We start from the raw sequence: 14,768 nt of genomic DNA, 5'->3' as shown, positions 1-14,768 counted from the left end.
TAAGACAAAACAAAATCTAAAATTTCGTCTCCCATTGCAAACACCTAACCAACGAGCGCGATGAATAGTGCTGAATACGGAAGGTAAAATAGAAACCGTCTCAACAAAGGTGGAATTCGAGAACACAGGGTAATTGCGCAGACAAGACAGAAGTAATTAACACTGGAGAACACGAGAGAAGACAACTGACTGGGTTTGTGGATGAACGAGCGCTCAGCAATTTCTTTGAAGGGGAGGAGCATTGTCGAATTGTCAGACATGAGCAAAACATTGACGGGAAGAAAAGGAGAATCGGAAAACAAAAGGGCGCATGCTCGCAAACAATGCCGGTCTTCCAGTAGATAAAACTTGCAGATATTTCATCAGACGCTGACATTGTTGAGCTCACAATTATTCAGTCTGTTGTCGCCATTCTCAGCGTTGTTTGCGAGTTTATTGCATGGAGCAGCGCATTGTTTAGTTGTGTTGTTGCTCAAAGTTGAGTGTGTATGTGGGTAAAAGTTCGAACCCATGGTCTTCCAGTAGAAAAGACTTGCTGGTGTTGTTGAATTCCCAATCATTCAAGCTTTTGTCACCATTCTCAGCGTTGTTTGCGAGTTTATTTATGAAGCGATGAGTTGTTTCGTTGTTTGGCTATAAGTTGAGTGCATATGCAGGGTAAAATGGTTTTAATCCATGGCCTTTCAGTTTATAAAACTTGCTGGCATTGGTGAACTCTCAATCATTCTGTCTGTTTTCATCAATTCTCGGCGTTGTTTGCGAGTTTATTGGATGAAGCAGTGCGTTTTTAAACTAATCGTTGTTGCTAAAACTTGTGTGTCAACGTTGCGTTGGGTCGTGATCGTATCGTGGATTTGTATCACCCAGTAGATGGAACCTGCACATTTTTAGACAGAGGCTTACCATGTCATTGAGGTGTAAAAGTTCCGTCAATATTATATTGTTGTATACAGAACCTGCAGATATTTAATCAGACGCTGATATCGACATTGAGGTGTAAAAATCCGTAGAATCTAATATCTTCTGGACAGAACCTGCAGATATTTAATCAGACATTGACGTTGTAGAGCTACTAATGTTTTATCCTAATTCAAAAGACACTTTATACGACTGCAATATAATTAAATGCATAGGGTGTCATTTTGAACTGTAGACATGTTTTCGTAGGTAACGTAAATTTGTTGTATATCTTATAAAAAGGTGTACCACGTGAAAAAAAACTAAAACAAATTGTTGGGGTCGTGACGAATTGTGTTGTTTTGTACCGTGGTTACTTTTTTTCTTGAGTTACTCTTTTATGTTTATAATGACTTCAAAGAATTTCACTATAATGTGACAGACACAACAAAACAACAATCAACTTTATTAGCTGCGAAAAGCCTTTCCAAAAAGGGAAGTTAGGTTTCTATAGAACAGACTAGGGCGCATAGCTACCGTAGAGAACATGTCTCTTTGGGTAGAGCCGCTGTTATAAATCAAACGGGGCTGTTTTGGTGTTCTTTGGATTGTTGCTACAGGGAATGCCACACCCTGTACTAAACGTTTGTTTGAAGTCAAATCTACTGGACATTGAGCCCCGGGTGTGACTATACATTACAGAGGAGGTTATATAGTCAATGGTGTGACGCCTGGTAGTGAAACTGTTAGTACTTTTTCAGGTAATAACCGTAATAATAAGGTAATAATAATTTCAGGGTGAACTAAATGTATAGGTACCCAATTGGGTTTTCATCGAATTAAATTGTTATGAAAACTCCACTACCTACCTTACTTCTCAATAGTAGCAAATAGTTTTGGGCTTCACGTCGTAATAAAACTACGTTATCGCAAATATAGCATTACTGTCATCGTAAAAAAAATATAAAATATTTATGTCACACACAATTACAGTATTAACAGCTCACAAACTGAATACTGAAGGAGAAAACCTAATGTTATTTGAATGGGGTTTGTAAATCTGACGTATTTAAGAAAATAACTATGGGAAAGTCCAATTAGGGAAATAAGATTAAGTTTATTCTACAGGTTTGCTGTGGGGAAAGTAATTTATGAATTTTATTATTTTATTTAACAATTTGTTGTTACCTTTACTGCGTTCAAACCCTCTATTTGCATGACATTATTTATCTTGCACTTCTTAAAGTCGATTTTTCTATCCTTATTATCTACTAATGTTTATATTGACTATTAGATACTGAAGATTCTGTTCGTTTTTGTAAAACGGTGTATCGGTCGAGAGAGAGGTTCGAGTTATAGTTTTACATGATATGCAGGTATAGCTCATACTAGTTCTTTGTCTGCACAAGGTGCTTCGTAGCAAGCAGCCCTACATTGTTTTCCTCACCCTCGGTCAGGGATTCCCGAGCGGCGGCGGAGTTTATTAGACCCCTGACATCTATACACCCCCAATAAACCTTTACTCTGCAGACCTTTGTCTTCATCTGCCTCTGTTGTATTTCTCTTGTGATTTGGGCCACTTTGGAATTTTTGCCAACCTGCCTTGTCTAGACGACTTCAAGGTCTTTTGACCCACTTAAAGGAATTTGAATTTCGGAGGCGTTTTCCTGGTTCGACACTTTGTGTTGTTGAACAGCTGTGATTTACAAGTGTGTGAATATTTTTGTTGTGCACCAGAAAAAAAAACAACACGATATAACAACATAATCTAACTCAAAATCAGTACACATTAGCATTCTCAATAATTTATTTGTACTCAAATAATGTAAAATAAATCCAAAAAGAGCTAAAAGTACCGTTTTCCTTATGTAATCATACAACTGATCCAGACTACACCACTACGGAGCTCGTTGAATTCGGAAGTCGGACCTTATGCACTCTTTGTAGCCTCATCACGCAATAATTTCAAAACATACTTTATCCAAACTTACAAAGGTTAATTCAATAAGCACTGGGAAGGTTAACGAAGTGACCTAATTTCAATTTGATAATGCCTATACAATTTAAAACTGACTCGTAAAGAAAAAATAATAGCCTATTATAGTTATGGAGGCTGCACTTTACTGTCCTACACTCATTCGAATGAAAATATTGATTATTGGAATGAAACAATCGATTGATATTTTCATTCGAATGAGTGTAGGACCGTAAAGTGAAGTAAACATGTTTTTATTAATATTTAAATGGAACTGTCCAAAAACGTCCAGAATAACTGTTACAGCTACTGTATTGGTAAGACACTCGGGCCAGTGTTTATGGTTAAAATCTATAGCCTATTATAGTTATGGAGGCTGCACTTTACTGTCCTACACTCATTCGAATGAAAATATTGATTATTGGAATGAAACAATCGATTGATATTTTCATTCGAATGAGTGTAGGACCGTAAAGTGAAGTAAACATGTTTTTATTAATATTTAAATGGAACTGTCCAAAAACGTCCAGAATAACTGTTACAGCTACTGTATTGGTAAGACACTCGGGCCAGTGTTTATGGTTAAAATCTATACTGTTTCTGTTCTAATGTTCAATGTTCGTGTAAATTGCTATGATGATTATTAAAAACAACGGAAATGTAAATAAATAATAATTTCTTGTGTTAATGAACGAGCCAAATACTCAACCTAAACACACAGAAATACCCCCGCCGTAGCAAACCTACAGACTTAAGTGAATTTCTTATTTGCCTGATTTGATTTTCAATTAAATCTATTTCAATAAAATTAGGTTGAATGAGTACCTACTAGGTTTACTGCCTTTAGGGAGGGTAATAAAGTGTGTGTTTTTTTTTTGTAAAAAAAAAGCTTAGCTTTTGTGAAGAAAGCTTAGTAAAAAATGCATAGATTTGCCAAGTTTCGAGAAAGTTTATGTTTTGAGGGTCAAAAATGAGAAAACCCTATTTTGACCCACTCGTTCGAATAAACGTAGGTTTACACTTTGTACCAAATTTAATTGAAATCTGATCATTTTTGCTCGATTTCTCGTGCTAATGGGCACACACACATATGCCTACATATAAATATATATATGAATTTGAACTATTGAATTGATAGTAAACGAAAAAGTAGATCGGTCCCGGGTCCAGGTCTTACCATGAGACCTACGGTAATAGCTTATTTCCTATTTGGGACATTCGTTAAAAAGAAACATTCGGGTGAAGAACATTGACCAAAGAATACCTACAGGTCATCTGGAAACTATCACTGACCAAATAGGTACAGTATTTTACTGATTAAGTTATCTTTTTTTCTAAATTAGAAAAAATAATTTGAATTGGCTCTTTTTAACTATCTAGAAAACTATCAAGTCAATGTGTCATGTGTCAAGTTATGAATATGCTGATTTTTTTGCTATTAGAAGCAAAACAACTCATTTGAATCGGATCTTTTTTACTTAGGCCTGCACAGCTATCAAGTCAATGTTTATCCAAAGTTATGGATAGGCTGTTGGATTCGAAACACGATGTTTTTCCATTAACTAAAAATAGTTACGGAGTTTTTAGTTGCTTGTGTCTATGCCAGTGGCATTTTTTAATTAAGTAAAATCAAACACTTTTGAGAGAAAATCGTTCCAAGCCCATTAAAATTTTGTGAATGTAGCGGGAGTTGCACTCACACAAAAATCCACGAACACTTGAACAGACCCGGTATGGATCATAAAAAAAAGAAATTATGTTGCTGGCCTATTATACGAGACGAATACAATACTGTATATCCAATCAAACACGATCAAAATAGGTAACTTCAATATAATAATATGTAGAACAACAGTATACGAGGATTCAGAATACAATCGATCAAAACATATTCAAAGCACGAAGAATACAAAATCTACAAGAAGTAAGAATGATCAGGGATCAGAGGGAAGTCAGACGAACAGACAGACATAAACAAGGCTCAGTGTCCAGGGTAGCGTGCGTCGTGCGGGCTAAACTAACTCTAAATTTCGGATTTTAAAGACTTTTTATTTCGGTAACAATGTTTGGTAACATATGTGTAATACACTCGTTATATCCACTGTGGGGGACAATGAAAAGTAAAGAAACTGATTTATTATTGTTCATTGTGTCCAACAATGCAGTGGCAATTCTGTACCTGGAACCGGGGGGCCAATGGGAGCGGGAGGCGTGGCTTGACTGGAGCGGCGCAATTGGCCGCACGTACCCCCGCCCACTCTAGGAGGCAGGGATGCCATCCTTGCCGCTCCACAGTCAGTTTACTTCTGCGACCCGAACAGTGAACATGACGAGTCACGCGTATCCCGGGTTCACGATGAGTTCGCCGATGGAAGGTCAAGAGCAACACATCAAGAGACCCATGAACGCTTTCATGGTCTGGTCCAGGATACAACGGAGGAAGATCGCACTGGACAACCCCAAGATGCACAACTCCGAGATCTCCAAGAGACTGGGCGCCGAGTGGAAACTCTTGACAGAAATGGAGAAGAGACCGTTCATAGACGAAGCTAAAAGACTGCGGGCGATGCACATGAAGGAACACCCCGACTACAAGTACAGACCTCGCAGAAAGCCAAAGTCTCCAGGACAAACAAGTATCCCCAAGGGCTCGCCGACTCTGTACCCAACAGGACCCACCACGGCTGCAGCGTTCCCAAGCTTCCCGCTGCCTCCGTACTTTGCCTCGCCTTCGCCCCACCTCGAGAGTCTTTCCGCAGCATACCCTCCACTTCCGCACTACTTCGGGTCCGCCTTCGACGCCGTCCATCTCTCCAAGCTAGTCCAGAACCAAGCCGCCACCGCGGTTTCTTCAGAGGCCTCCAAGTACGCTTCCAACCCCGCCGTCGCCGTTGTCAGCTCGCTCTACTCCTCGCTGTACCCAACATCTGCCTCAGGAAAGCTGCCTCCGCCGCCACTGTCGTTCTTCCACCAACCTCCACCTCCACCGCACTTCCTGTTCTCCGGCCAGCAGTCTCCAAGCTCCAGCCCAGGGTCTACGCCCACCTCCTCCGCTTCTACTACCCTGGACATCGACCAGCTGAGGAGGCCCGTCTCCGTCATATACTAGGACCAAGTTTTGTCGGAGGTAAGGAGTTACCGGACCCAGTTACCTACCCATGTGTCGGACTATTGAGTGTGTTTCCATTTATCTGTAGTCGGTAAGTCCATCGGTTTTTCTATATTTTTAGTCCACGTTAGTAAATGTTTTCGATAACTTAGTGTAATGCAAAGTTCAGTTTTGATTGCACAAACACTTATAACCTATATTTATTTCGAGTTTATATATTTTTAGTTAGTTAAATTATTAGTTTTTTTACAGATATTCAACACCAAACTAAGTTATTATTACATCTTACATTTTATCTTTCAGCTTCGTGTTAAATTTTACAAGTTTTCATTTTGTTTAAAGGAAAGGAAATATTTAGTTTAAAAAACAGCAATAAAATGTGCCATTCCTTTTTTTAACGTATCCACTTAAACATGACGTCTAAATATTATCTAACCCCGTTGAATAATTTTGTTTTTAAAAATTAGGCTAAATCCTCTCTCACTGCCTTGAGGTTTACAATTGCAGGAGCACTTTCTATCGTATGCAGTAACTTTTATTGCCAATCATCGTTTACATTCTCAAATTTTTGCTAAAAACCATAATATATAACATAACATAACCAGTTCGGTATGTAATTTAATTAGCTATTTTATTAGTTAATAAATATAAGTAATTAACCAATCCTACAACTTAATTAACCTACAATTTATTTTTAGCCATCTTTTCTCTAAACCTCAAAACTTAATTTATTTTTTATGTATAAGCAAGAGTTTAAACATTTACAAATTTACTTTTATAGACCTAATTTTAAATTAATGAGGGTACATTATTGTTAAATCTGCACACAATTTCTTACCATTTATCCTTTACGTACAATTTATTTCTTAACTTTTCTAGCATGTATACTTCTTTCAGCTTCAAGAAAGCTGTATGTAAACTTATTTTAAATTAATTAAGTAGGCAGGACTTTTTACATTTTATCAACACATAGGGTTTACAATAATTAATTTAGTTTGGTGTTCAATCATTGGAAAGACTGAGTTGATTTGTATTGTGGTTGTATACATTAGTATTTTTAGATGGTATATATGCTCAATTTTAATACGTTGATAGGGCTACATTTAAACCTTTTTGAAATTTATCAGTGGTACCGTTTATTTTTGTCTTGTTCATATTTTTCATGCTACTTGGCCATTGTTAATTTAATTTATTTGTTAATTCTTAAATTAATTGTTAATCTTCCACGTATTCGCTGCTTTCGAATGTGTTCTGTAAATAGATATTAACTATAACATTGTAATAAATTTGTTATCATAATTTCAAGCCAAAGGTTCCAAGATTTTGGTATACATATGTATTTTATGTGTACAAATGTGTATATCGAAAAATAAATGTGGATGTTTTATTCTAAACTGTTTCAGTTTCACTTGCTCCTTTTTATTTAACATTAGTATTTATTTACAATCGATATGATGGTAATTTTAAAAGAATTAGCTCTCGCTCTCACAGTATAACTAATGACATAGAAGAAAGAAAATGTAACGATTTCTATAGAAATTAAATTAATTTGTATTTAATATTATAATTATTTTATTTTAATACATTATTATGATTCCCTCTTGGTGTTGGTAATGCAAGTAATTGATTGATTATGTACATCTTTATTTGTGCTATTAATGTGCAATGTCTAGATCAAATGCGCTTTTTAATCCAAAAGATCTTATCTGTTTTACGTTCAGACCAAATGGGAAAATCAATCATGAATAAATTCAGATGAATGTTGCACTTTATATAAGCTTATGGACTAACGACATCGCCATTTTCAAGTAATTTACAATTGTACCTGTTTTATCACTGTTTATATCGCTGTGTATCATAAAACATTTGAATATAAAGTGAAAACAGTTCTAAACCCACACAACGCCAAAAGGATGTGAGAAAAAAGAATTTTAGAAATATTGGTATTTGTATTTAATTCTCCATTGGCAACAGAGTTAAATGTTATGGATATTAAAAAAATATTTTTTATAGAACATACTGTGGCTAGTTGCTGTAAGATTGGGCACATGCATACAGACATAAATGTTTTTTGCAATTTTTTAAGTTTTTGCCATTTGAAGCTGGCATACAGTATCTTTTTCGTCCAATTGTTTAACTTACTGAGGCGATTTTAATAGCCATTCGATATACCATAATAGATTCATCAACAAGAAAAGTCCGTTTTTTAGAATGTAAACAATTTGTACAGTTTGTTTTACGATCCTTCAAACTTTCTAAATGATCACACAGATATATTTACCACATTGCCTATCCAACTCATTTGTGAATCATTATATTTTTATTTAAAGTGTGTTGTTAAATAATAAAATATCGCCAAACCAAAACATTCATTCGTAGAATGGAGAAAAATAAAAAAGCAATTTTTCAACAAACGTCCTTCAAATGGGGCAAAATAATTCAGTTTCGCTTGGAATATGGCAGAAGCCAGCAAACTGTAATCAGTTAATACCAATATTTGTGTTTAACCAAGGTCAAACTAAACACACTTTTGCTTTAGCAGCTGTTTAAAACATAAATCGCTATGATTAAATCTATACAGGTATTATGGACACGAAATTCTGAAAAACCCGTAAGCAGAACACATATCGACCTCATACTTGAATGAAAGGTAATAGTATTGAAGAGAGTATTCTTGGAAAATGCTAGGTTTTCGATAAACACTCTCCTAAAGGTGGACATTAATTAAAGGGTTGAATATCACCACGTTTAAAATAATATTGAGTATGTGCTGGCTGCATTTCTTTTGACTCTTTGTTTGTTTACTTTTCGCCTGGGTTCACCTTTTAATTTTCATTATCAATTTTCTATGTTGTACCAAGCATAGTAGCTACGTTTTTTTTATGATGTGGGATAATATTTACCTTTGAATTCTGTATGTCTTCCAGTTGTGTACATATTAGATCGGTTTTCTATATATATATATATTTAAATATATATATATATATATATATAAAACAATAATTGATGTTACAGACATAAATGTTTTGTAAAGTCACTCGCAATAAGAACCAAATAGTTTGGAATGAGTCTTGACCCCCGTAGGGAAGAATAATTCATCTGTAGAACATTTTTCCTTATGACATGGAAAATGTTGATAAAATTGCAACAGCTGTTTGCATAAGAGGCGGCAAAGAACACAATCTTTGAATTTTTCTCCCCTCTGTGGACCACGGGCCTCATAACTTAATAGGTGATGTTTTGATCGTATAACACTTGTATACATAAAGAATCTAGCGACAAACATCTAGGAAGTCCTATTTCGGTAGTGCTCAAATTGGAAACAAACACCCAAGGCATGTTACTAAGGAACTAAGACAAAAAATCAAGTCTATGTTGAAAGCTTTGTTAGACTTTATTAGAGACTAAATACTGTAGTAGTTTACGCAACGATTGCGTAAAGAAAGTGTTAACGACACGAGTAGAAAATTTAGGGTACGAGCCTTGGCGAGTGCTTTAAAAACTTCTACGAGTGTCGTTAACACTATTTACGCGAGTTGCGTACACTACTTTACCTAAGACGGTGTTTTAATTACTAAAAATCACTACTCATAACTTCTAAGAGAGGTTATGTTTTTGTTTATAACCTCTAATTGCCACTGACAGTGATGCAACGAAACATTCTATCAAATACTTATTGCACCAATAAACAATTAAATGTTCAGGCCACAGCTGATTAGTTGAATTTCGAATCATTACAATTTTGCTTCTCCTCTCTCAGTCCTTGAACCTCATTGGTCCGTTACCCGTGTTGTTATGAGTAAAACTATGCTGTTATGAAAGTAAACAATGCTGTTATGTGAAACTTATAAATTCTAAGAACTGTACTGAAACGGCTACTTTAAAAAACGGTCGTAGGTAAATAAAATAATAAAATAAAGGGAAATGTCAAAGGAAATGTTCTCAAAGGCCTACCAGTGAACTAAACCAAGAAATCTGCCAGGGATCTAGAACACTTTAAACGAAACAACCCATATGTTAATTTTTGTTTATCTCTATGCGACAACCACGTTGCTTCGGCGATTCCTGTGGTATCATGATACCACAGACTACGGAGGACTATATAATATTACAGTATTATATTGTATGTGATGATACAGTTCTCGCTTTTTTGCTTGGACGACACTGATGATAAGACTGCACTAAACTGATACTGTAGGCTACTCTACCTACACACAACCTATAATTTGCTTCCAAAACAAACAAAATTTTATCAATTTATTATTCTTTGAGTAATCTTACTATTATAAATATGAAAGTTTGTGTGTTTGTTTGTTTGTTTGTTTTGAAGGTCAATCACGCATAAACCACAGGATGTTTTGGGCTGAAATTTGGCATGATGATAGCTCACATTCCCGATTAACATATAGGCATATTCTTATCTCAAAAATCCCTTCGGGCTCCGCCCCAGTGGCTCTGTAGTTCCCCATGTTACCTTATGAGTATTCATATTTAGAGGGAATTAAAGAATTTAGTCAGCTGTTTCAACTAAAAAAGTTGGTTCTATGATATACAAAAGCATAAAAGTTATAAGATTTACCAACAGAGTGCAGCACTATTTTTTTTGCATTATGTAAACAGCTAATTTGAACTAAGCAGCAACAAACAACTATGATACGCAATGAGAACTGTCAAAGTAGGATTGTTTACAGTTATGTTTATGTTTTTAATGTCATGAATAATTTGTGATTTTTTAAATTTGTAATACTTTTTTTCTTAATTGTTTAGGTGAAGAGGTAGAAACATTATGGCTATGGTGGATGTGTAATACCATAGTATAGGCCTACCGTCAATTTAAAGAAGCAAATTTTATCAAACTTTGTCCTCCCCATTGCAAACGCAAAGCTTGAGTATAGCTGCAATAAGCAATTTAAACTCATATGCCAACCCCGTACGAAGGACGGTGCTCTGCTAGTATTTCTATAAATCTAAAATGCATAATGCCGAATTTAAAAATACAAAGATAAAAACGGGATAGCAAGGAAGAAGTATAAATAACAAATATTTAAGAAAATACAAGTTAGAGATAAAACAATAATCAATGAACAGTCCTGTAAAAATAAATTGTATAGAGGGTGTTTCAAATGAAAGAGCAGATTTTAACATTAAAACATATAAAATCTGCTCTTTCATTTTCAAAAAAATGTGTAACATTCCCGTCTGTATTCTCTTTATGCAGTTACTCACTGTCAATCCGACTTGCAGTGAAACATAATAAAAAAATATACAATTTTTATATTAAAAATTATATTTTTAAATGAAATATAATTTTGTTTTTTTTATGAAGTTCAGGTCTGGTTTTGTGCCAATACCGAATATGACCCTAGTCTCCAAAGGTTACCCTGTTAATATGTAAAGATTGTTTGGGAGATTTTATTGATCAGCTTCTGTTTAAACAGCAAAATAGCTACAATTCTTAATTCATTAACAATAATATTTAAGTTGCTACTTTAGTTGTTTACTTTACAGGTGACTTTCATACAAATCAGGTAAATCTTCTTGACAAGTTTTATTTTCTTCTATAATAATGCTGGGTTTTTAAAGTTTGTAAAATCCTATATTAGTTTATCATATTTGACTGATATTTAACTACTACTAGGACTTAACTTCCATAGTTTTAGGCTGACACCTAGTGAAAAGCACAGACAAAGCTAGCATTTGTTTGAAACACTGTACCAGGTTTTTAAAACAGAATTAGTAGAACAACGAGAAACCAACTAATGTGTACCAATTGAATGAAGAAAACACAAATCAAAATAAACACAATAAGATAAACTAATATAAGCTTTGTGTCGGATTTACAGCAAGTATTTATTTTAGTTTTAGGCTCGTACTCGGTTTACACATTCTAAGCTACAAGTATATCATTTTATGCAATACAATTGTTTTACAACAATGCCCTTACAAACAAAACAAATAGTAACAACACATTTTATAGGTAAGTGTTAAGGCTGATCAATACAAACAAAAATCAAGACAAACCTTCAACCATTATAAATACCAACACTTTCCACTTTAGTAAAGATGTCTGAATAACTTTATTATTTTACACACTGCAAAGCACAGACAATTCCTCCAAGATTATTTATATAACAAGTCGTGTTAAACAAGAAAGTAATATCGATGACAAACTTGAAACATGTGCAAACAAACACAAATCAAAGTAAATCCTCAAAAATTAGTAATTTTTATAGAATACAACATTCTTTAGGAAAAAGCAGGCTTGCCAAATCGACAAAGCAATGACAACAAGAACAAACGAAAGCAAACTTACACAAATCAGAAAAATACGTTTACAATTGAGTAAAATCAAACTAAAATGACAACCCTCTCAAGACATAATAAGCCCCAAGCATCGATCTGGAAGTGTCGTCGTTATTAAAATGCAAACATGGTTGTTAAACGACCCCAGCCCGAGACGAGTTAAAAACGGAAGTTTTATCTGCGGGGGAAGGTGAGGGTGGATTAGTGATTATATCGACCAATCTGTCTCAGACCTGGCTGTCTGGGCGGAGATGAAATCGTTATGTTAAAATGTTCTGAGTAATATAGGTTTAATCGAAATCATGGTAAAAATACATACAGTACATATTATATATTTGTGTTGTTTATTGTAAGTATACAAATATATATAAACACGGCAATATCAAGATCAGCTAAGGACAATTTCTGAATATTTTTCTGCCATATATGTGGATGATTGTGAATTTTTTTTTATTTTATTTGTCAACCTTAAACACATTTTGACCAAGTACACTGGACCAGTATTGTACACTGGATTTATTCTTATATATTTGAAAACTCTTGATTTGCTAGTTGACATAAAAATCAAAGAGCAAAACAAAAGTACAATTTATGCTTGCATGAAAATCAAACACGCATCGAAACATATTTTATTCCTTAGGGATCGACTGAAGAAAGTTTCACAAAGTATGGTTTTGATTGATTGATGAGGTGTTTTTGCTGTTTACTTGGACTACTCGCTTGTTACTTGTTATTGTTATTGTTATTATTGATTAAACTTCAACTTTAAACTCTTTTGAACAAACATAATATTATATTTATTAGGTTCTATGGAAAACCAGCAAAACATTAGGGCACAAATGGTCAAATCTCCACTAAAAGATGAGATAAATAACCGCGACCAACAGTTAATAAAGGCTTCAAATTTTACAATATGAATGAAGTGTAATTCCATTATCCAAAAAATTTTAATGTTGTAAATTAAGATAACTTTTACAACACTCCCACCGCAGTTAACCAAACCTGCAGACTAAAATAATAGGCGAATCTCCATCCTTAAACAAGCAAACTGCAGCTGTTTATTTATTCTAAAAAAAAAATGCAGTAAATGTAAAGATTTTGGAATTTTCTCTGTAACCATTAGGGGTTCAACACTTCAATATACTTAATTATTTGTTTTCAGGCTTTACTAAATAGTTTAGAAAGAAATTGCAAAAGGTTTTGTTTAGTGGGTGAAAAATAGAAAAGAAGAACTTTTAGCCAATAAAACTCCGCTCCCCTATTTTGATCATGTTGGTTCGCCAACTAGATTTACAAGTTTGTAGCAAATGTCGTCAAAATCGGACGATTTTTAAATTGATCGTACAATAGACACATGTAGGATTATGTATCAAGCAACTATTGATTTTAGACAGATCTTTGGCCCCCCAATGATGATATAAAAAAATTCCCACTAAACCTAAGGAATGCAAAATTTGTAATCAGACTCCTTTCAAGAACAAAAATATGTTTTCAAAATAGTTACAAGTTTTCCACATAAAGAGCCGCCATTTGCATACTAATAAAAGTAGTCAAATTCAGATTCATTATTCTGTTGGTATTTAACAAGAGCTTTATAATGATGTATTTTATAATATATTTTTGTGTTTGACAATTTTGTGTCGAATTAGTGAACCTCTGGTTTTGGTACAACTTGAACTAAAAAAAAAACATTTAACTTTCCCTGGGGGTTGGTTTAGTAGAACATTTTGGTATTTCACCACTGCAGGAGCAACTAGCAACAAAAAGCTAAAAGCTATGAAAAATGATAATTTTTTAATTTTTTTATATTTAGGGGCAATGGTGTAACATTATGGCTATGGTAGATTTGGTATACTATAACATATCTAAATTAAAAGAGAACCAAATTGTCTAAGACCGTGTCCTCTACCATTGCAAACGCAAAGCACGAGTACAACTGCAATAAGGATTTTAGACTTATACGCCAATCCCGTACGAAGGACGGGTACTTAGTAATTGAATCAAAAGTTTAGTTTAATATTTGCTTGTGCAAGGATAAACTAACTGCTATTTTTGTACAAACTTTAATAGCATACTTATGCAAACTGAAACATTTGACTGAGAGTAAAAAGTTGAAACCAACAATAGAATAAAAAAAGTTTGTCTAATTCATTTTTGATAGGATACCACTCTTTTACGGTGTGAGAAACTGTTCCGTAAGTTTGAAAAAGAAATAAGCTACAATATTTATGTGTAGTGTGGTTCTTTGCAGTAAACAGAACGATTATCGTAACTATGCCCTAATTTTTTTACGAATGTGTCAGTTAGCTCTGATCTGCCGTTGTGCACATTTTGAAATTGGTATGTTTAAAGTAATTTCGTTGATGAATTACCCAATGTGAAGTAATAATTGGACAACGATGGAGTAGTTTTCTGAGTCATTGTAATATTTCATGAATATCTGCCATTTTATAATGTCAAATGAACAAATAACAGTGATGTTCT

The 14,768-nt window shown here is 34.3% G+C and overlaps 1 protein-coding gene across 1 annotated transcript; it reads left to right on the top strand.

The window, feature by feature from the left end:
• The first annotated feature begins 4,824 nt into the window (after positions 1–4,824).
• On the top strand, positions 4,825–6,690 carry LOC128999735 (SOX domain-containing protein dichaete-like). Its single transcript, XM_054426387.1, has one exon. The coding sequence runs from the start codon at positions 5,145–5,147 to the stop codon at positions 5,979–5,981; it is 837 nt and encodes a 278-aa protein (XP_054282362.1). The 5' UTR covers positions 4,825–5,144; the 3' UTR covers positions 5,982–6,690.
• Positions 6,691–14,768: the final 8,078 nt, after the last annotated feature.

This window comes from Macrosteles quadrilineatus, unplaced genomic scaffold (genome assembly GCF_028750875.1).
Source record: "Macrosteles quadrilineatus isolate MER2022 unplaced genomic scaffold, UCM_ALF_1.0 Scaffold_8__2_contigs__length_117827958, whole genome shotgun sequence".
NCBI classification, from domain to species: Eukaryota; Metazoa; Arthropoda; class Insecta; order Hemiptera; family Cicadellidae; genus Macrosteles; species Macrosteles quadrilineatus.
Note: the sequence above shows the minus strand (reverse complement) of the source record. Positions and strands in the feature narration are given on the sequence as shown.

Excerpts from the sequence above, each read along its gene's own strand:
- LOC128999735 (XM_054426387.1), top strand. The coding sequence starts at position 5,145 with ATGCCATCCTTGCCGCTCCACAGTCAGTTTACTTCTGCGACCCGAACA.